The sequence below is a fragment of the Oncorhynchus gorbuscha genome, linkage group LG15 (assembly GCF_021184085.1).
Source record: "Oncorhynchus gorbuscha isolate QuinsamMale2020 ecotype Even-year linkage group LG15, OgorEven_v1.0, whole genome shotgun sequence".
Classification (NCBI taxonomy): Eukaryota; Metazoa; Chordata; class Actinopteri; order Salmoniformes; family Salmonidae; genus Oncorhynchus; species Oncorhynchus gorbuscha.
The window spans coordinates 39,168,508-39,192,340 of NC_060187.1; the positions used below are offsets into that span (position 1 = coordinate 39,168,508).

At 44.4% G+C, this 23,833-nt stretch overlaps 1 protein-coding gene across 2 annotated transcripts in view; it reads right to left on the reverse strand.

The window, feature by feature from the left end:
- LOC123998101 (voltage-dependent calcium channel beta subunit-associated regulatory protein-like) overlaps positions 1 to 23,833 on the reverse strand; it is a 50,536-nt gene that overhangs the window by 21,035 nt on the left and 5,668 nt on the right. For both annotated transcript variants that reach the window (XM_046303014.1, XM_046303013.1), the window contains exons 2-4: positions 7,137 to 7,209; positions 1,349 to 1,497; positions 186 to 247 (exon numbers count right to left, since the gene is read on the reverse strand). In XM_046303014.1, coding sequence (XP_046158970.1) covers positions 186 to 247; positions 1,349 to 1,497; positions 7,137 to 7,184 — 259 coding nt within the window. In that variant the 5' untranslated portion in view covers positions 7,185 to 7,209. The remainder of the gene's footprint in view (positions 1 to 185; positions 248 to 1,348; positions 1,498 to 7,136; positions 7,210 to 23,833) is intronic.

Consider the following 23,833-nt stretch of genomic DNA (forward strand, 5'->3'; position numbering starts at 1 on the left):
GTATCAGAGGAGCATGACCTTTTATCCCTGTTCTTGGGATAAAACATGGCAGCTAGCTGCCGAAACAGTGACTTTAAAGAAATGATTTGCATCGGAGCAAAAGTTTATATTTTATTCGGCTGCTATACATTCTTTTCCCAAGTGTGTAAGAATGATAAACATGGTTTTGACTCTCCCTCACTCACCATGGACTGGTTGAGACGCCTCAGTGTAGGTCGTGTTGGTTTTCTCAGGGTCGTCGCTGGCACTGCAGCACAGAGGAGCAGATCAATGCAGAGACATTATTACCACTGATGTCTATGGCTGTGTTTCAAATCATACGCTAGTCTCTATTTAGTGCAGTACTTTTGACCTATATAGGGAATAGGGTGTGATTTGAGATGTTTCCTATGCATTTAGAACTTTAGGCCAGCTGACAGTAGCACATAGAGAGGACCAGGATACTCTCACAGCAATGTCAATCAGACTAGTAGCAGTAGAATCAATGCACATGTAAATCATGTCGGGTGACATGGAAACCTTCAGGGAGAAGGAACCTCCTGACCTCTTCAATAGAGAAGGGGATGTCAGTTCTATACTATGGGTTTCAGTGGAGGCTGCTGAGGGGAGGATGGATCATAATAATGGCTGGAACGGAGCAAATGGAAACCATGTGTTTGATTCCATTCCATTGATTCTACCTCAACCAATACCACGAGCCCGTCCTCCCCAATTAAGGTGCACCAACCTCCTGTGATGGGTTTTCTACTAATAAATATTACTAGATTAAATCTATGATCTGCAGTTCTAATGATGTATGATCTGCAGTTCTAATCATATACATTTCTCTAAGGGGATGAATTGTTTATTCCCTATATTATTGCTAATTGCCCTGAATGCACTGTGTTTTTGACCCCCCCACCACAGCCTTATACTGGAGCAGCAGAGCAGCGGAGGTCTCTTCACTGTCAGTGCATCTGCGGTTCCTTTGTGCTATATTATCTGTGAGAGAATGACTTGAGGGATTTCTCTGTCCGCCCGGCTCTGTGCTTTCATTTCCTCTGTGCGCTCTGCCTGCGGTGTGTGTGTGTTTCACAGGGCTGCAGCCACAGCTTATAGCAGTGTGAGATGCAAGATGAATCACCGCCGACAGCTGCTATGAAATCTCATTACACTCATCATTTGTACCAGTCAGCACTACTCTACCCTGGCCAAACTGCAGCTGCCTCTATATGTGCTGCTGTGTACAGAAAGGAGAGGTGCATGGTAATGGAATAAACATGGCTTTCTATTCAAATATTTGGATGGTCTCCATCTCACTCAGACATACATAGCTACATCACTAAACCATGCAGACTAGTGGTCTGACCTGTTATAGTTGCGGTCTCCATCACAGCAGCGTCTGGAGACAATCAGGATGACAGACAGCAGGACCAGTGTTCCCCCTAGGAAGATGGACAGGAGCACCAGCAGTAGGACGTAACCATTCTGTTGTTTACCAGGCTCAAATGGGACCCCCTGGAGAAACATTGGAGAGGATGAGGGACACCTGGGTGCACAGGTGTGCTGATTGTTCTGGGGTTGAGGCTAAGTGCATGACAAAGTTCCCGAGAGGAATGGGTGTTTACTGAGAGACAGGCACCACTGAGGCTGTGTGTGTAGGGTAGAGTGGAGAAGAATAAGAAAAACTGTCTTTCTCACATGAACATCAAAGCCCAGAGTATAGCTACTTGTAGCAGGGCCTCCTGGCTAATTGCTCCCCTGATCTCTGTATGATCAGGCTATTCATGTGAGACAAGGCAGCAGGAAGCCTAAATGGAAAAAAAACACTACACTTTCCTCAGCAACAGTTATCTTTTTAATTGCTTTCACTTGTTAGAGAGCAATTATTAAGCTCTACATACAGTACCAGTCAAAAGTTTGGACACACCTACTCATTCAAGGGTTTCCATATTTTCTACACTGTACAATAATATTGAATACATATGGAATCATGTAGTAACCAAAAACAAGTGTTAAATCACAAATATTTTATACTTGAGATGCTTCAAATTAGCCAGTTTTTGCCTTGATGACAGCTTTGCACACTCTGGTCATTCTATCAACCAGCTTCATGAGGTAGTCACCTGGAATGCATTTCAATTTACAGGTGTGCCTTGTTAAAATGAATTTGTGAAATGTCTTTCCTTCTTAATGCATTTGAGCCAATCAGTTGTGTTGTGACAAGGTAGGGTTGGTATACAGAAGATAGCTGTAATGAAGACACTGAGACAAGAAGCAGATGAAACGTTTAATAAAACAAACAACATAGTAGTGTCTTTGCATAAACACAGGATCAATACGGACTGGGGAAGGAACCTAAGGGTGTGCCAGATATAGGAGAGGTAATAAGTGAGGTAACGGAGTCCAGGTGTGCCTCATGACATACAAGTGTGTGTAATGATGGATCCCAGGATCGGTGGTTAGTATACCGGTGACGCCGGAGGGGAGGAGCAGACGAGTCAGTACCCCGGCGCGCGGCTCCGGCCGCAGGATGACACCGACCAAAGGGATGGCCCCGAGGACGAGGAGCGGGCCAGTCCAGGCGGTAAAGATAGTATTCACGGATGGTGTTGGGATCCAGAATGTCCTCCACCAGGAATCCAACACCGCTCCTCTGGGCTATACCCCTAGCAGTCCACCAGGTACTGAAGCCGACCCTCACAACAGTCGGGAGTCCAGTAGAGATCTGACGGCATAGGCCAGACCCCCCCACGGTGTCCAGCTAGGGGACCAGGAACCACCAGCCTGAAAAGGGAGACATGAAAAACAGTGAGATACGGTAGTCACTGCAAAGCTGTAACCTGTACGTCACCTCGTTGATCCTCCAGAGAACCTTGAACGGCCCCACAAACCGGGGCCTCAGCTTCTTGCAGGGCAGGCGAAGTGAGAGTGTTTGAGCAATGGGGTGTAGGTGAAAAGTCCCTTCAGTAGACAGAAGGCCTTGTTGGCTGCTGGGCTCCATACCCACCTACAGGGCCCACCCTTGAGGAGAGGTGATCTGAAGTTCCTGATGAAATGGAGGTAGAAGTTGGCAAACCCCAAAAACCGTTGTAACCCCTTTATGGTGGTTGGAACTGGCCATGACCTGACCACATCTACCTTCTTGTCATCCATCCTCACTTCCTGCGGGCTGATTTTGTAGCCTAAGAAGGAGACAGCCTTCTGACAAAATTGGCACTTCTCAGCCTTGAAGAACAGGTGGTTAGCCAGGAGATGTTCCAGGACTGCTCAAACGTTAGTGATGTGATCCTCCAGGGTAGCCTAGTAGACCAGGATGTCATCGATATAAACGACCACCTGGCATCCGAGCATGTCCCTGAACACATTAATGAATGCCTGGAACACTGACGGAGCATTAGCAAAACCAAATAGCATAGTGACCAGACATCGTGCTAAATGCAGTCTTCTACTCATCCCCCTCCCGGAACCGGATGAAATTGTGTGCACACCTCAGTTCCAGTTTGGTAAAGAACCTGGCCTCGCGGAGCTGTTCAATGGCTGCCGGCACTAACGGGAGAGGGTAAGGTACTTTGCCGTGATTGCGTTGATTCCTATGTACTCAATACATGGGCGTAACCTTCAAATTTTGGGGGCCACGAAGAAGAAACCAGCCAACACAGGAGAAGTGGACGTACGGATGAAACCTTGTTGGAGCGCCTCTTGGATGTAATCATTCATGGCCTGGGTCTCAACCACTGACAGAGGGTAAATGCATCTGTGCAGAGGCACAGACCCTACCAGCAGGTTGATGGCACAGTACCAGGGGATGATGAGGAGAAAGACAGGTGGCGCCGGTCTTGGAGAATACCTCCCGCAGGTCCTGGTATACCTCCGGGATATTGGGCTGAAGGGAAACCACAGGACTTTCAACTGAGGTGGAACCACATGGGATGGGGAAGCAGGTCCTCTGGCATTCGGGTGACCAGTCTGATTCTCATCCTCGACCATGAGATGGTGAGGTTATGGCGTTAAAGCCATAATGTTATGATGTTAAGAGAGGAGGCAAGGGTCTGGTCAAGGCACCGGAATCCACGAACGCTGTACGCTGTAGACAGTACACGAGGGACAGTCAACAAGTGTGATGGACACCAAAAAGAGAGTTTAGTAGAAAGTGATGAAGATGGAATACTCACTCCTGTCCTATGAGGTGGAAGATCACGTGACCATCCCTCTGCTCTTGTGGATCCCGGATTAGCAAGTGCCGGACACCGCTGCAACTGGTGCCCTCCTTGACCACAATACAGCCCCAGTCTGCATCGTTCAGCTGCAGGGAGGTGTGAGACCCCTACCTCCATGGGTTCAGGCTCTGAACCAGAGTGTTCTCCGAGGGAGGGAGAGAAGCGATGAGAGTTCCGACACTCACGTAGTATGGCCATCCATCTGGAGGACCATCGCAATGAGTGTGTCCAAAGTATATGTATATGAAGCGCCGGCTCATTCCATCTGCTGGATGCTGCTACTGTCCGGAAGGTGAGCATGTACTCTGCAGCCGTCTGGTCCCCCTGCCGTAATTGGAATAAGCACTCAGCCCTCTCGCTGCCCTTCGGGGGATGCTCAAAGATGCATTTGAACAGAGCCATGAACCCCTCATATGAATCGAGCTCGTCCTCTCTCCCAGGCAGCCATGGCCCATTCCAAAGCCCGCCCAGTCAGAGAAATAACCATGGCAATCTTGGACCTCTAGGTGGTGGGGCTCCCCTTTGGTGCATAATGAAGAGGGAGCACTGAAGTAGGAAGCCACAACATTTAGATGGGGTGCTGTCATATTTATCCGGGGAGGGACAGGTGGGTATCACTGACCTGAGTGGGTTGCTAAATGAGCTGTTGTGCTGGCGCAACTGTTTGTAGAGTATCCTCCACTAGTTGACGGCAATGTATGTTCAAGACTGAAGAAACTCTCCCATAGCCGTCCCCAGTTGTGCCAGCTGGTCCTGGTGTTGACGTAGAAGGTATCCCTGCTAGTTTGGACCAAGTCCATATTATGGCATAAACCGCTTAAATAAGCGAAGAGAAACGACAGTCCATCACTTTAAGACATGAAGATTACAAGAACTTTGGAAGTTCAAGTGCAGTCACAAAAGCAATCAAGCGTTGTGATGAAACTTTCATGAGGACCGCCACAGGAAAGGAAGACCCAGAGTTACCTCTGCTGCAGAGGATAACTTCATTAGAGTTACCAGCCTCAGATAATTGGCAATTAACTGCCCGCAGATTGCAGCCCAAATAAATGCTACAGAGTTCAAGTAACAGACATCTCAACATCAACTATTCAGAGAAGACTGCATGAATCAGGCCTTCATGGTTGAATTGCTGCAAAGAAACCACTAGTAAAGGACAATAATAAAGAGACTTGCTTGGTCCAAGAAACATGAGCAATGGACATTAGACCGGTGTAAATCTGTCCTTTGGTCTGATGAGTTCAAATTTGATTTTTGGTTCCAACCGCAATGTCTTTGTGAGACAGAGTAGGTGAACAGATGATCTCCGCATTTGTGGTTCCCACCATGAAGCATGAAGGAGGTGGTGTAATGGTGCTTTGCTGGTGACACGGTCAGCGATTTTAATTTTACATTTTATTTTTTTTAGAATTCAAGGCACACTTAACCAGCATGGCTACCACAGCAGTCTGCAGCAATACGCCATCCCATCTGGTTTGTGCTTAGTTGGACTATCATTCGTTTTTCAACAGGACAATGACCCAAAACACACCTCCAGGCTGTGTAAAGGATATTTGACCAAGGATAGTGATGGAGTGCTGCATCAGATGACCTGGCTGCCACAATCACCCAACCTCAACCTAATTGAGATGGTTGGGATGAGTTGGACCACAGAGTGAAGGAAAAGCAGCCAACAAGTGCTCAGCATATGTGTGAACTCCTTCAAGGAAATGCATTCCAGGTGACTTTCCTCATGAAGCTGGTTGAGAGAATGCCAAGAATGTGCAAAGCTGTCAAGGCAAAGGGTGGCTACTTTGAAGATTCTCAAATATAATTTTGACTTAATACTTTGTTTACTACATGAGTCCAAGTGTTATTTCATAGTTTTGCTGTCTTCATTATTATTCTACAATGTTGAAAATAAAATAAAAACACTTGAATGAGTAGGTGAGTTCAAACTTTTGACTGGTACTGTACTTCAGCCTATTGTGTAAGACCAGGTATGGTAAGGGTGATCAAAACTATAGTAGCTTTCAGATGTTAAAAACAGACAATGCTATGAGAAATACAAACAATCCACTGTGCAGATGCATAACCTTACCAATTACAGCATGCAGCTTGACGCCATTGATTTACACCCACTGGTTTGTGCACCGTGAATCTATAAATGCCACAGAGCAATTGATCAATTGTGGCCTGTGTTATTAACCTGTCTGCACCCAAGACAGGAAAAGGTGCTCTGATGGTGGCGCTGGAGCTGACTGAATACAACAGGGAGGAGATTTTAGGCTGGCTGTTCAACGCATAGTTTAGGTTCGACCAAAAAGGTCATTCTAAAGGAGGTTGCACTTCCATATGATAGAAATGTGTCTACCTAAAAGCTTTACAAAGAGGTAGGAGCTTCCTTTCAGACAGTAAACCTTCACCCCGCCAACAGCATGTCAAGGCACTTTGGCTCTAGAGAAGCTGTGTGTGGCTAATTGAAAAAGCATCAGACAACCAGAAAGTCCCTTTTGATAGACTACTATCCAAACAAAATCCTTAACTAGCTGGAGTATTTCTTACTCAGAAACAAACTTTTGGGACTTCCTTCATCCATTGCATTGTTAGATGCAAACCGCTCAAGGGCAGCAATACAACTGTTGTACAAAGGCATGCTGCGATTGTAAGCATGTTTAATACCAGTCACAAGGCTACAGTCCATGCAGTAACCAAGGTTAAAAACTGTAGTCTGTACCATAAACTCAGTAATATTCATGTTACCCCAGTGTTGACTGCTGACAACAGAAAATAATTTCTCTAAGGAGGAATTCAATTTGAGATTAGATTAGGGATTTAATCATTTCAGACCCAGTCCAGGATGTTCCCTCTATCAGCCATTCAGGCAGAATAGAGGAAGAAGTCAGCTCTGTCAGTTAGCAGAAAACCCACACCGAAGGGGCTCTGGCAGTGACTTACGGTGGAGTTCTCGGTGAGGTTGTTCCAGACGGTAGACTCATTGCTCATGGTCCAGGCAAGCGTCAGCGTCCCCCTGAGACAACAAACAGGAAGTTAGGCAGCTGTTGGAATAGACACCACAAAACACCAGTTATATCTGAGAGATCTACTGTAAATATATCTGCAGACATCTGTCCCTCTAAAATAATTGAGGAATATGCAGACAAACAAAAACAGAATGACAAAGGCCTGTAACATAATTATACTGTGGGCCACCTTTACCAACCGGCTGCATATGAAAGTGGCATTGAATCTGAACAAATATCAACACAGTGGCAAGAAAATGTGTTTGAACCCTTTGGGATGACCTGGATTTCTGCATAAATTGGTCATACAATCTGATCTGATCTTCAATAGACAAACAGTCTGCTTAAACTAATAAACAAGTATACATTTATTGAACACACCGTGTAAACCTTCAGTGCAGGGTGGAAAAATTGTGAACCGTATGATTTAATAACTGGTTGACCCTCCTTTGGAAGCAATAGCCTCAACCAAACATGTTCCGTAGTTATGGATCAGACCTGCACAACGGTCAGGAGGAATTTTGGACCATTCCTCTTTACAAAACCGTTTCAGTTCAGCAAGATTCTTGTGATGTCTGGTGTGAAGCACTCGAGGTCATGCAACTGCATCTCAAAACAGGTTGAGGTCAGGATTCTGACTAGGCCACTAATTTCTTCTGTTGAAGCCATTACGGTTGTTGATTTACTTCTGTGTTTTGGGTCGTTGTCCTGTTGCATCACCCAACTTCTGTTGAGCTTCAATTGGTGGACAGATAGCTTTATATTCTCCTGCAAAACACTGACACTCTAGGATTCTTTTTTACCCCTTTTTTCTGCCCAATTTGGTGGTATCCAATTGTTGTAGTAGCTAATATCTTGTCTCATCGCTACAACTCCCGTACGCGCTCGGGAGAGACGAAGGTTGAAAGTCATGCGTCCTCCGATACACAACCCAACCAGCCATACTGCTTCTTAACACAGCACTCATCCAACCCGGAAGCCAGCCACACCAATGTGTCGGAGGGTACACCGTGCACCTGGCAACCTTGGTTAGCGCGCACTGCGCCCGGCCCGCCACAGGAATCGCTGGTGCGCGATGAGACAAGGACATCCCTACCGACCAAGCCCTCCCTAACCCGGACGACGCTAGGCCAATTGAGAGTCACCCCAAGGACCTCCCGGTCGCGGCCGGTTACGACAGAGCCTGGGCGCGAACCCAGGGACTCTGATGGCACAGCTGGCGCTGCAGTACAGCGCCCTTAACCACTGCGCCACCCGAGAGGCCCCACTAGGATTTTTCTTAACCTCATTGTGCATTCTGCGCTGTGCTCTTGTCTTATCTTTGCAGGACGGCCACTCCTAGGGAGAGTAGCAAGAGTGCTGAACTTTCTCCATTTGTAGACAATTTGTCTTACTGTGAACTGATGACCATCAAGGCTTTTAGAGATTTTTTGTAACCTTTTCCAGCTTTATGAAAGTCAACAATTCTTAAATCTTAATATTTTGTTTGAGCCATGATTCACATCAGGCAATGCTTCTTGTGAATAGCAAACTCCAATTGTGTGTGTTTTTTACAGGACCGGGCAGCTCTAACCAACATCTCCAATCTCATCTCATTGTTTGGACTCCAGGTTAGCTGACTCTTGATTCCAATGAGCTTTTGGAGAAGTCATTAACCAAGGGGGTTGACATCCTTTTTCCATCATACACTGTGAATGTTTAAATTATGTATTCAATACGGACAAGGAAAATGCAATCATTTGTGTGTTATTAGTTTAAGCACACTGTGTTAGTCTATTGTTGTGACTTTGATGAAGGTCAGATTAAATTTTATGACCAATTTATGCAGAAATTCGTGGCAATTCCAAACAGTTTACTTTGTATTTACATACAGTGGCAAGACAACTTCAAATATAAATAAAACCCAGCAAACTGGGAATATTCCCAAGATATTATCGAACATTACTATTATATATATATATATATAATTTTTATTTTATTTTTTTTAATCACCAAATATTTAATATCAAAGAACATTTTTGGAATTAAATTTCCTTGGGATTCTCTAACATTCACAAAAAATGTTGTTCATAGCATCTGTAAAAAAACAACACAGAACATTCTCCAAAGGATCTCAGCTTGCCAGGGAACATATACTGAACAAAAATATCAATGCAACAATTTCAAAGACTTGACTAGGTTACAGTTCGTATAAGGAAATAAGTCAATTGAAATAAATACATTTGGCCCTAATCAATGGATGTCACATGCCTGGGAATACAGATACGCATCAGTTGATCACAGACACAGTGCATTTGGAAAGTATTCAAACCCCTTGACATATATTTAAAAATTTTACCTTTATTTAACGAGGCACGTCAGTTAAGAACAAATTCTTATTTTCAATGACGGCCTAGGAACAGTGGGTTAACTGAATTGTTCAGTGGCAGAACGACAGATTGACCTTGTCAGCTCAGTGATTTGATCTTGCAACCTTTCGGTTACAAGTCCAACGCTCTAACCACTAGACTACCTGCCGCTTACTGTAAAGTAAACAAATAATGTGTTACATTACAGACTTATTCTAAAATTGACTGAATTCCCCCGTCAAATCAACACCTCATTATGACATAGCAAATATAAGTTTAGACATTTTTGCAAATGTATTACAAATTAACTGAAATATTACATTTGTATTCACTCTTTACTCAGTACTTCGTTGAATCACCTTTGCCTGCGATTACAGCCTTCAGTATGATGTTACAAGCTTGGCAAACCTGTATTTGGGGAGTTTCTCACATTCTTCTGTGCAGATCCTCTCAAGTTGTCAGGTTGGATGGGGAGCGTCGCTGTACAGCCATTTTCAGGTCTCTCCAGAGATGTTCGATCGGGTTCAAGTCCGGGCTCTGGCTGGCCCACTCAAGGACATAGCGACTTATCCCAAAGCCACTGCTGCGTTGTCTTGGCTGTGTGCTTAGGGACATTGTCCTGTGAAATTTTGCCCCAGTCTGAGGTCCTGAGAGCTCTGGAGCAGGTTGTCATCAAGGATCTCTGTACTTTACTCCGTTTCTATCTTTCCCTCGATCCGGACTAGTCATCAGACCAGAGAATCTTGTTTCTCATGGTCTGAGAGTCCTTTAGGTGCCTTTTAGCAAACTCCAAGTGGGCTGTCATATGCCTTTTACTGAAGTGGCTTCTGTCTGGCCACTCTACCATAAAGGCTTAATTGGTAGACTGTTGCAGATATGGTTGTCCTTCTGGAAGGTTCTCCCATCTCCACAGAGGAACTCTAGAGCTCTGTCAGAGTGAACATCAGGTTCTTGGTCCCTTCCCTGACCAAGGCCCTTCTCCCCCAATTGCTCAGTTTGGCTGGGTGGCCAGCTCAAGGAAGAGTCTTGGTGGTTCCAAACTTCTTCCATTTAAGAATGATGGAAGCCACAGTGTTCTTGGAGACCTTCAATTATGCAGATTTATTTTGGTACCGTTCCCCAGATCTGTGCCTCGACACAATCCTGTCTGGGAGCTCTATGGACAATTCCTTCGACCTCATGCCTTGGTTTTTGCTCTGACATGCTCAGTCAACTGTGGGACTGGGACACACACACACACGCGGGCACACACACACGCGGGCACACACACACGCGGGCACACACACACGCGGGCACACACACACACGCGGGCACACACACACACACACGCGGGCACACACACACACACACGCGGGCACACACACACACACACACACACACACACACACACGGGGCACACACACACACACACGCGGGCACACACACACACACACACGCGGGCACACACACACACACACGCGGGCACACACACACACACACGCGGGCACACACACACACACACGCGGGCACACACACACACACACGCGGGCACACACACACACACACGCGGGCACACACACACGGGCACACACACACGGGCACACACACACACACGCGGGCACACACACACACACGCGGGCACACACACACACACGCGGGCACACACACACACACACGCGGGCACACACACACACGCGGGCACACACACACACACGCGGGCACACACACACACTTCCAAATCATATCCAATCAATTTAATTTACTACAGGTGGACTCCAAATCAAGTTGTAGAAGGATGATCAATGGAAACAGGATGTACCGGATCTCAATTTGAGTCTCATAACAAGGGTCTGAATACTTCTGTAAATAAATACATTTGAAAAATGTATTTCAAGGAGCGGGACACTAATCCGGACACCTATAAAATAAATCCCACTACGCCCTCAGACGAACCATCAAACAAGCAAAGTGTCAATACAGGATTAAGATTCAATCCTACTACACCGGCTCTGATGCTCGTCGGATGTGGCAGGGCTTGAAAACTATTACGGCCTACAAAGGGAAACCCAGATGTAAGCCTACCAGACGAGCTAAATGCCATTTATCTTCGCATCGAGGCAAGCAACACTGACGCATGCACAAGAGCACCAGCTGTGTTTTAACGCTCTCGGTAGCCAATATGAGCAAGACCTTTAAAACATGTCAACATTCAAAGCCGCAGGGCCAGATGGATTACCAGGACGTGTACTCAAAGCATGCACGGACCAACTGGCAAGTGTCTTCACTGACAGTTTCAACCGCTCCCTGACTGAGTCTGTAATACCTACATGTTTCAAGCAGACCACCATAGTCGCTGTGCCCAAGGAAGCAAAGGTAAATGATTACCGCCTGTAGCACTCACGTCGGTAGCCATGAAATGCTTTGAAAGGCTGGACATGGCTCACATCAACACCATCATGCCAGAAACCCTAGACCCACTCCAATTCGCATACCACCCCAACAGATCCATAGATGACGCAATCTCAATCACACTCCACATTGCCTTTTCCCACCTGGACAAAAAGAACACCTGTGTGAGAATGCGGTTCCTTGACTACAGCTCAGCGTTCAACACCATAGTGCCCACAAAGCTCATCACTAAGCTTAGGACCCTGGGACTAAACACCTCCCTCTGCAACTGGATCCTGGACTTCCGGACGGGCTGCCCCCAGGTGGTGAGGGTAGGCAACTACACATCTGCCACTTATCCTCAATACTGGGGCCCCTCAGGGTTGTGTACTTAGTCCCCTCCTGTACTCCCTTGTTCACCCACGACTGCGTGGTCAAACGACTCCAACACCATCATTAAGTTTGCTGACGACAACAGTGGTATGCCTGATCACCAACAATGAGAGCCTATAGGGAGGTCAGAGAACTGGCAGTGTGGTGCCAGGACAACCGCTCCCTCAATGTGAGCAAGACAAAGGAGCTGATTAATGGGGGCCGAACAGGCCCCCATTAACATCAATGGGGCTGTAGCGGAGTGGGTCGAGAGTTAAGTTCCTTGGTGTCCACATCACCAACAATATAACATGGTCCAAACACACCAAGACAGTCGTGATTTGGGCACAACAAAACCCTTTTCCCCCCCTCAAGAGACTAAAGATTTGACATGGATCCCCAGATCCTCAAAAGCTTCTACAACAGCATCCTGAGGGCATCCTGATTGGTTTCAACACCGTCTGCTATGGCAACTGCTCGACATCTGACCGTAAGGCACTACAGAGGGTAGCACATATGGCTCTGTACATCACTGGGTCCAAGCCTCCTTCAATCCAGGACCTATTAATAGGCGGTAACAGAGGAAAGACAACTTTTTTTTACATTTTAATTTGATTTGTCAAAGACTCCAGTCACCCAAGTCATTGACTGTTCTCTATGCTACCGCACGGCAAGCGGTACCGGAGCACCAAGTCCAGGTTCAAAGAATCCTTAACAGCTTCTACCCCCAAGCCACAAGACTGCTGAACAATTAATCAAATGGCCACCAGACAACACAAGATATAAAAAAGATATTTAAAAAAAAAGCCTCTGTAAATATGACTATAAGACATAAGAACCCGTGTGGAATAATGTGAATGCACATCCTTTGAAACCTGAGAAATTAATTGGGGCACATGTCATTTTTAGAAAATGGCTGATAAAGATATGCTAATGCAATTAAAATGTACTTATCTATAAATAAGAGTTAATTAATGTGACAACTTCTAAACATCAAATATACCTTTACCTATATTTGTTTCAAGCAACAGCGCATATGCTTTGAATACTGGTCTGTTGGGCAGTTGGGCAAATTCTCATATCACTTTACTTAATTTGTCACATACAAGGATTTTGTATGGCTGTTGAAATGTGCAGAACATTAATCAGCTATGTCAGCCCCATATGTAAGGCCCTCTGAGTTGTTGCTGGTGCCGCTTTACTCTCGACTGTCATGGGACCTGCGCCTACGCTTGGCACACTCCATTGAAGAAAAGTCAGCTCTCGCAACATGCCTTGCATCCTCCTCTCTGATTGCTTCCAGTGTCACCAATGTGCTGTCAAGCCACAATTTGTTCGTCACATTTGATATAGCAGTGGCTCCCTCATTGAACATGGTTACTGCCATACTGCCTGCTCCGTCAATGTGGCTTTTTCCCTCACAGTTTTGGGGCATCGCAACCATATTACAGAGCTCAGACAACCATTTGCATTCTGGGTTCCTCCGTGCTACATTCTTTTGAGGACGTTATCATTTGACATCCTATGGTATACAGGTACCATTTTCTGTGCAACCGCTCTATTAAAAAAATGTATGGCCTCCAAGGTTTTTGTGACAGGGTGGATCTTCACCATTTTCTATGGCTCGCTGGTACCAGCACCAATCATAAAGCCCTTTTAATATCAGCCGATGTCACAAAGTGCTATACCGAAACCCAGCCTAAAACCCCAAACAGCAAGCAATGCAAATGTCAAAGCACGATGGCTAGGAAAAACTCCCTAGAAAGGCAGGAACCTAAAAAGAAACCAGGTTCTGAGGGGTCCTCTCCTGGCTGTGCCGGGAGGAGATTATAACAGTACATGGCCAAGCTGTTCAAGCGTTCATAGACGACCAGTAGGGTCAAATAATAATAATCACAGTGGTTGTAGAGGGTGCAACAAGTTCGCACCTCAGGAGTAAATGTCAGTTGGCTTTTCATAGCCGGTCATTCAGAGTTGGAGACAGCAGGTGCAGTAGACAGTGAGAGAGTCAAAAACAGCAGGTCCGGGACAAGGTAGTGCAGTCGGTGAACAGGTCACACCTGTCCCGTAGTTGGAAGGGAATCCTCTCGTGCCAAGTGCCATCAAAGGATACATTAAGGTCTATGACGACATCCTCATCCAACAACTCTGCTATGTCTATATCTGCATATGCTCTTCTAATTGCAGCACTCTCCATCGACTGTAGCACTCTCTGAATCTCTGCATCTAAAGAGGGGGGGGGGGGGTAAAGTACTTCTGTCTGTCGTCAGTCATAACTGCAGAACTAAATATCAGCATATTACCCAATGTTAATATTAGCATATATTTACATTGTAAAGCATTTTTTTTTCATTCATTACATTAGCCTACAGTGTCATAGGGCTGTAGCCTAATGTGACACCAATTGTATACAGTGGGGCAAAAAAGTATTTAGTCAGCCACCAATTGTGCAAGTTCACCCACTTAAAAAGATGAGGCCTGTAATTTTCCTCATAGGCACACTTCAACTATGACAGACAAAATTAGAAGAAAAAAAAAAGAAAATCCAGAAAAATCACATTGTAGGATTTTAATGAATTTATTTGCAAGTTATGGTGGAAAACAAGTATTTGGTCAATACCAAAAGTTTCTCAATACTTTGTTATATACCCTTTGTTGGCAATGACAGCAGTCAAACGTTTTCTGTAAGTCTTCACAAGGTTTTCACACACTGTTGCTGGTATTTTGGCCCATTCCTCCATGCAGATCTCCTCTAGAGCAGTGATTTTTGGGGCTGTTGCTGGGCAACAGACTTTCAACTCCCTCCAAAGATTTTCTGTGGGGTTGAGATCTGGAGACTGGCTAGGCCACTCCAGGACCTTGAAATGCTTCTTACGAAGTCACTCCTTCATTGCCCGGGCAGTGTGTTTGGGATCATTGTCATGCTGAAAGACCCAGCCACGTTTCATCTTCAATGCCCTTGCTGATGGGAGGTTTTCACTCAAAATCTCACGATACATCGCCCCATTCATTCTTTCATTTACATAGATCCCTTTGCAGAAAAACAGCCCCAAAGCATGAGGTTTCCACCCCCATGCTTCACAGTAGGTATGGTGTTCTTTGGATGCAACTCAGCATTCTTTGTCCTCCAAACACGACAAGTTGAGTTTACCAAAAAGTTATATTTTATATGACATATGACATTCTCCCAATCTTCTTCTGAATCATCCAAATGCTCTCGAGCAAACTTCAGACGAGCCTGGATACATACTGGCTTAAGCAGGGGGACACGTCTGGCACTACAGGATTTGAGTCCCTGGCGGCGTAGTGTGTTACTGATGGTAGGCTTTGTTACTTTGGTCCCAGCTCTCTGCAGGTCATTCACTAGGTCCCCCCGTGTGGTTCTGGGATTTCTGCTCACCATTCGTGATCTTGCATGGAGCACCAGATCGAGGGAGATCATCAGTAGTCTTGTATGTCTTCCATTTCCTAATGCTTTAATATTTAATAATTTCTGCCCTCTGAATTCTTATACAAAACAGGCCCTTCTAATTTTGTCTGGCATGCCATTCCAAATAAAATATTTTGGAATCATATCATTTAAAAAGCAGGTCACTAGGTGTAGGCAAAACCATAAGCAAATAGGTACACTGATGACTAAAGAGTTAAATCAGGGTGATTTTTCCACAAATAGAAAGGTATTTTCTTTCCATGGTAACAAGATCTTATCCATTTTTGCTAACTTTCTATAAAAATTTGTTGGAGTGAGCTAATTTCTTTCTGGATTTGTATACCAATTATGTCCACATCCTCGTCAGACCATTTTATTGGTAAACTACATGGTAATGCAAAAAGTTGCATTTTTTAGTGATCCAATACGTAATATAGTACACTTAGAAATTTGGTTTTAATCCAGAGAGGTTAATAAAAATAATCTAGATCCTCTGAGGCTGTGGAGGGATTAAAATTGTAGTTAAAAGAAAACATGAATCAGCATACAACACTTGTTTTTAAGCCACGGATTTCTAATCCCTTAAAATTTAGAGCCAACAATAATATTAACTACTAACATTTCGATGGCAATAATAAATAGATATGCAGATAGTGGACAACCTTGTTTTACTCCTCCTGACAGTTTAAAAAAAACTGAGACGTAGCCATTATTTACTAAACTAAAAAAAACGAAGAAACGTCCCTTTTTTCAGGACCCTGTCTTTCAAAGATAATTGGTAAAAAGCCAAATAACGTCACAGATCTTCATTGTAAAGTCTTTAAACACCATTTCCTCATGCTTGTTCAATGAACCATAAACAATTAATGAACATGCACCTGAAGAACGGTCGTTAAGACACTAACAGCATACAGACAATTAAGGTTACAGTTATGAAAACTCGGACAATAAAGGAGGCCTTTCTACTGACGCTGAAAAATACCAAAAGAGAGATGCCCTGCTCATCCTCGTGCCTTAGGCATGAGGACTGCAGATGTGGCCAGGGCAATAAATTGCTATGTCCGTACTGTGAGACGCCTAAGACAGCGCTACAGGAAGACCGGATGGACAGCTGATCGTTCTCGCAGTGGCAGACCACGTGTAACACCTGTACAGGCTCGGAACATCCAAATATCACACCTTCGGTACAGGTACAGGATGGAAACAACTGCACAAGTTACACCGGGAACGCACAATCCCTCCATCAGTGCTCAGACAGTCCGCAATAGGCTGAGAGGCTGGACTGAGGGCTTGTAGCCCTGTTGCAGGTCCTCAGACATCACCGTAGCCTATGGGCACAAACCCACTGCCACTGGACCAGTGCTCTTCACTGACAAGTCGTGGTTGTGTCTCACCAGGGGTGATGGTCTGATTCGTCAAAGGAATGAGCGGTACACCGAGGCCTGTACTCTGGAGTGGGATCGAGTTGGAGGTGGAGGGTCCGTCATGATCTGGGGCGGTGTGTCACAGCATCATCGGACTGAGCTGGTTGTCATTGCAGGCAATCTCAATGCTGTGAGGTACAGGGAAGACATACTCCTCCCTCACGTGGTACCCTTCCTTGCAGGCTCATCCTGACATGACCCTCCAGCATGAAAATGTCACCAGCCATACTGCTCCATCTGTGAGTGATTTCCTGCAAGACAGGAATGTCAGTGTTCTGCCATGGCCAGCAAAGAGCCCGGATCTCAATGCCATTGAGCACATCTGGGACCTGTTGGATCAGAGTGTGAGGGCTAGGACCAGGGCCACCCCCCCCCCCAGAAATGTCTGAACTTGCCTTGATGGATGGGTGGGGTAACATATCAGTGAGGAACTGGCAAATCTTTTGAAGTCCTGGAGGAGTAGATGCACTGCCGTACTTAATGCAGCTGGTGGCCACACCAGATACTGACACTAACTTCTGAAACCCCCCCTCTTTGTTCAGGTACACATTATTCAATTTCTGTTAGTCACAAGTCTGTAACTTGTTCAGTTTGTGTCTCAGTTGTTGAATCTTATGTTCATACAAATATTGACATGTTAATTAAGTTTGCTGAAAATAAACAGTTGTCAGTGAGAGGTTTCTTTTTTTGCTTTATTTTACACCTAGGGTTACTATACATACCTTTAACCCATTTTATAAAAGACATTCTCCAAATTGAAATATTCTAGGCATTTATTATATATATTAAACTCCAGTCATACTTTATCAAAATGCTATGAAAACCAGGCCTGGTTTCCAATATTTCTTAGTAGATTGTTAGTAGTATAATATTTCTTTCTATCATTTCCAGTACTCGTCTTATCTCCAATGTATCGTCCATGCAAAAATCCTGTCTGATGAGGATGAATATCTGAGAATACCTTTTTAAATTCTATGCACCAAGCATTTAGCTAGACTCTTTGCATCACAACACTGAAGTGTAAGAGGCCTCCAATATTTCAAATGGACTGGATCTTTACACACACACACACACGGATCCTGTTTCGTGTCCGATAACCACTCCTATATAAAACAGGCTAATAATGGTCCTCTGAGTATATATAAAGAAACATTTGGTATACTTCCACTGGTATGCCAGCCAGCACTGGAGTTCAGCCTTTTTTGGTAGCATTTCTGTTAAAGATGGGGGGGGGGGGGGGGGGGGGGGGAACACACCAAATTCTGTCACATATTCCATCCAGTTTGCTTTATTATATATGTATCTACAACACTGGATCTCTTGAATAAGTTCCTCCATTTATGTTTCCTCTAACTTATTCTGTGCCTCTATTGCTATCTAACTGTACGGTTAGTCCTTCAACTTCCTTTGTTAATATGGACTCTTGATCTAAATTGCTTTTGTTTTATAGATGAGTACTGAATTGCATGGCCTCTAAAGGCCCATTTAAAAAGTGTCCCATAACATAGGTACCGCAGATCCCCTTATTGTATGTTGGAAAATGTCAGTTATAAAATCTACTGTCCTAGTTATAATATCATCATATCAGCTTTGATTAAATTTCCAATATCCTCACCCATGTGGAAATTCTGTAAGAGTAATATATATGCCAATTATATGATCCGACTGTATTCTGTCCCCCATCAACACTAACTTTTGGTGCCAGAGAGAATGACATAAGAAAGTAATCAAGATGACTAGCTTGATTAAGCCTCCGCCACGTCTATCTCAGTAGGTCAGAGTATTTATGCTTCTATATATCCACTAATTCCAATTTATCCATGACATTCATGATATCCTTAAGTGCCTGAGGGTGATAGTGTGATTTCCTTTACGGTCCATAGAGGTATTGAAAACCGTATTAAAATCCCCCATCATAATAAGAGGATCATTATTTGGACAGTATAGGTTAATAAGCCATATCTGTTTATTGTCCAATCCCAATCACATATTTTTTTAAATCCATCTACCTTGATCTGTTTGGACAATTTGCACATTTGGAGCAAAATTACTGTTAATATCGTCACCCCTTTTAAATGTCTTTGCCCATGGGAGAAAAATACTTCACCCCGCCCAGTCCTTTTTCCACAAACTTCATCTAAAATTGTTGAATGAGTTCAGTAAACAATAGAGAATATATATTCCTTCTATTTTAGCCAGGTAAATACTGATAGTCTTTTCTTATCATCTGCTAAGCCATTACCATTATAACTGGCTATACATCTCACACTTACCATAGAGACAAGTTTCATTCTATTTATCAAAATATACAGTTGAAGTCAGAAGTTCACATGAACAAGTTAATGATGCCAATCTAAGTGTCATGGCTTTAGAAGCTTGTGATAGGCTAATCGACATCATTTGAGCTAATTGACATCATTTGAGTCAATTAGAGGTGTACCTGTGGATGTATTTCAAGGCCTACCTTCCAACTCAGTGCCTCTTTGCTTGAATTCATGGGAAAAAAATCAAAAGAAATCAGCCAAGACCTCAGCATTTCTTTGTGGACCTCAACAAGTATGGTTCATCCTTGGGAGCAATTTCCAAACGCCTGAAGGTACCACGTTCATCTGTACAAACAATAGTACGCAAGTATAAACACCATGGGACCACGTAGCCGTCATACTGCTCAGGAAGGAGACACGGTCTGTCTCCTAGAGATTAACGTACTTTGGTGCGAAAAGAGCAAAGGACCTTGTGAAGATGCTGGAGGAAACAGGTACAAAAGTATCTATATCCACAGTAAAACGAGTCCTATAAATCAGGTGGAGCAGTGGTGAAGGGCGCTGTACTTCAGCGCCAGCTGTGCCATTAGAGACTCTGGGTTCGCACCCAGGCTCTGTCGTAACCGGCCGCGACCGGGAGGTCCGTGGGGTGACGCACAATTGGCCTAGCGTCGTCCGGGTTAGGGAGGGCTTGGCTGGTAGGAATGTCCTTGTCTCATTGCGCAACAGCGACTCCTGTGGCGGGCTGGGCGCAGTGCGCGCTAAACAAGATTGCCAGGTGCACAGTGTTTCCTCTGACACATTGGTGCGGCTGGCTTCCAGGTTGGATGCGCGCTGTGTTAAGAAGCAGTGCAGCTTGGTTGGGTTGTGTATCGGAGGACGCATGACTTTCAACCTTCGTCTCTCCCGAGCGCGTACGGGAGTTGTAGCGATGAGACAAGATAGTAGCTACTAAAACAATTGGATACCACAAAATTGTGGAGAAAAAAAGGGGTCAAATTTTAAAAAACAGACTATGGTTTGCCACTGCACATGGGGACAAAGATCGTACTTTTTGGAGAAATGTCCTCTGGTCTGATGAAACAAAAATAGAACTGTTTGGCCACAATGACCATCCTTATGTTTGGAGAAAAAAGGGAGAGGCTTGCAAGCCGAAGAACACCATCCCACCCGTGAAGCACAGGTGTGGCAGAATCATGTTGTGGGAGTGCTTTGCTGCAGGAGGGACTGGTGCACTTCACAAAATAGATGGCATCATGAGTATTGAAAAAAAAAGTGCATATATTCAAGCAAAATCTCAAGACATCATCCAGGAAATCAAAGCTTGGTCACAAATGGGTCTCCCAAATGGACAATGACCATACTTCCAAAGTTGTGGCAAAATAGTTTAAGGACAACAAAGTCAAGGTATTGGAGTGGCCATCAAAGCCCTGACCTCAATCCTATAGAAAATGTGTGGGCAGAACTGAAAAAGCATGTGCGAGCAAGGAGGCCTACAAACCTGACTCAGTTACACAAGCTCTGTTAGGAGGAATGGGACAAAATTCAACCATCTTATTGTGGGAAGCTACCTGAAACATTTGACCCAAGTTAAACAATTTAAAGGCAATGCTACCAAATACTAATTGAGTGTATATAAACTTCTGACCCACTGGGAATGTGATGAAAGAAATGAAAGCTGAAATAAATCATTCTCTCTACTATTATTTTGACATTTCACATTCAAAATAAAGTAGTGATCCTAACTGACCTAAGACTAGGAATTTTTACTAGGGTTAAACGTCAGGAATTTAGAAAAACTGAGTTTAAATGTATTTGGCTAAGGTGTATGTAAACTTCCAACTGTGTGTGTGTATGAATAATATATATATATATTTTTAAACTTGTCATGTATACTCACTGTTCTCACAACATTTTGGGAACTTTAAAATAAATAAAATGTGTGCCATTAACATTTTCCACCCTAATACCATCATTGTATAATCAACACAACTAGACAGTGTTTTTTATATTTAAATGTTTGATTCTGAAAAATGTTTCATTACAACTTTTAGGGGAAATGATCTTAGAGAAGCAGAACCAAAACTCGCGTCGGTCTGCCGACTTGCGAAAGAGTCACCAGCCAGGCAGCCTAGCTTCAATGCGTAAATCATCCTTCCATCCTCCCACCTCAGCCCCCTCTACATCAAAGAGGCTCTGCCATCACATTACTAAGAGACAGCTTTGGTGGTCCAACAGCTGAAGCCCAATGCATTCCCTCATACAAAACAAATCATAGCCAGTCATTCTGCTGCAACACACACACACACACACACAACGGGGCGAAGCAGCAGCACTCTTTGCCTGGCACAGTACCTATTCTCTCCCCCCCCCAGCACTGGTGCCTTTGCTACAGGGGAGATGCCTGTCGGAGTGACTTACCCTGATGGAGGGCTGTGTGCAGCAGCTATGGATGCGAGTCTCTCCCTTCTCAGCTTCCTTGCTGCATGCTCAAGCCTGCCTCTGCCCACGCCTGGGCTCTGACCAGCAGCTCAGTTGCTTAGGAAGCAACAAGGCACTTCCAAATCATATACACTGCTGCTAGCAAAACAATATGTTGCATTCTAATTTTTATTTATTTTAAGCCAAGGAAACAGACATTTCCCAATGTGTTACTTGTTGTGTATTAGGGATGTATCATTTGCACCTCCATACTTAAGGTAGTTGTATAGGCAGAGCATCATGGGTAATATGTGTTGAGATGAGCACGTTCAAGATACATGTTTGAACTGATTCCGGTCTCGTCATTGACTTGTTATAAAGATGTTGTTGAAGATATCCCTCTAGTGGTGTGGGGGCTGTGCTTTGGCAAAGTGGGTGGGGTTATATCCTGCATGTTTGGCCCTGTCCAGGGGCATCAACAGATGGGGCCACATTCTCTCCTGACCCCTCCGGTCTCAGCCTCCAGTATTTATGCTGCAGTAGTTAATGTCGGGGGGCTAGGGTCAGTCTGTTATATCTGGAGTATTTCTCCTGTCTTATAAGTATGCTCTCTCTAATTGTCTCTTTCGCTCTCTCAGAGGACCTGAGCCCTAGGACCATGCCTCAGGACTACCTGGCATGATGACTCCTTGTTGTCCCCAGTCCACCTGGCCGTGCTGCTGCTACAGTTTCAACTGTTCTGCCTGCGGCTATGGAACCCTGACCTGTTCACTATTATTTGACCATGCTGGTCATTTATGAACATTTTAACATCTTGGCCATGTTCTGTTATAATCTCCACTCTGCACAACCAGAAGAGGACTGGCCACCCCTCATAGCCTGGTTCCTCTCTAGGTTTTGGCCTTTCTAGAGAGTTTTTCCTAACCACCGTGCTTCTGCACCTGCATTGCTTGCTGTTTGGGGTTTTAGGCTGGGTTTCTGTATAGCACTTTGAGATATCAGCTGATGTAAGAAGGGCTATATAAATACATTTGGTTATGAAACCCACGAGACATAAAATATTGATGATGAGTAAGTCCGAACCTACAGAAACTATTCTGTCAAGAAGTGGTCCGTTTTTAGAAGTTTAAACACATTTTCCTTTGTACAGTCTAGGCTAATAGCTCAGTGTATTGCTAGCAGAGGCAAGTGCATAGTCGAACTAGCTAAGAGGGAGTTAGCGTCGCCATGGATGGCAGAAACAGATTTGAGAACGACGTTGGAGCGAGAAAACATGATTAAAGGGAGGATGTTTAGTTCAACTGTGAAGACTAACTTGAAAAAAAAGAGACAATCAGGAGCCTATTGAGAAACTAAAAACATCTGGAATGGTTAGAAATATTGGACAGTTTGCTGAAAGTATTGAGCAGTGGAGCTCATATACAGAACGGTTTGGATATTTTGTTCTTGCAAATAACATTGATGAGGACAAAAATTGGGCCTCCATTCAATTTACTTCGCAGCCTGCTACAGCCAGGCACTTTTTAAAAACTAAAACCACTAGTTATTGCACAAAGGTTTAGGTGCCACAGAAGAAATCAGAAAGTAGGAGAATCAGGGACAATGTTTGCTGTGGCATAAAAATAAATAAGAGTACTGGGAGTTTAATGATGTTCTAAATGACGCCATCAGAGACCGACTAGTGTGTGGGCTATGGAGCGAAACTACACAAAAGAGACTATTGACTGAAAGTAATCTGATTTTGGCAAAGGCAATTGAAGTCAGTGTGGCCATGGAAGAGGCTCAGCATTAGAGATCATCAGGATAAGTGCACAGTTGCAACTGAAAAGCAGAAAAGGGAAATCAAGGCACATGCTTCCACTGTGGCAAAGCAGGACATCAGGCATCTATGTGCTCGTTGAAGTATGTGGATTGCTGAGCCAGTGGTAAGAAAATTAATAATGAAAGTCACACACTAATTTTGCTGCCAAACATTTAATGGGTATAGCAACCAATGTTCTGGCACA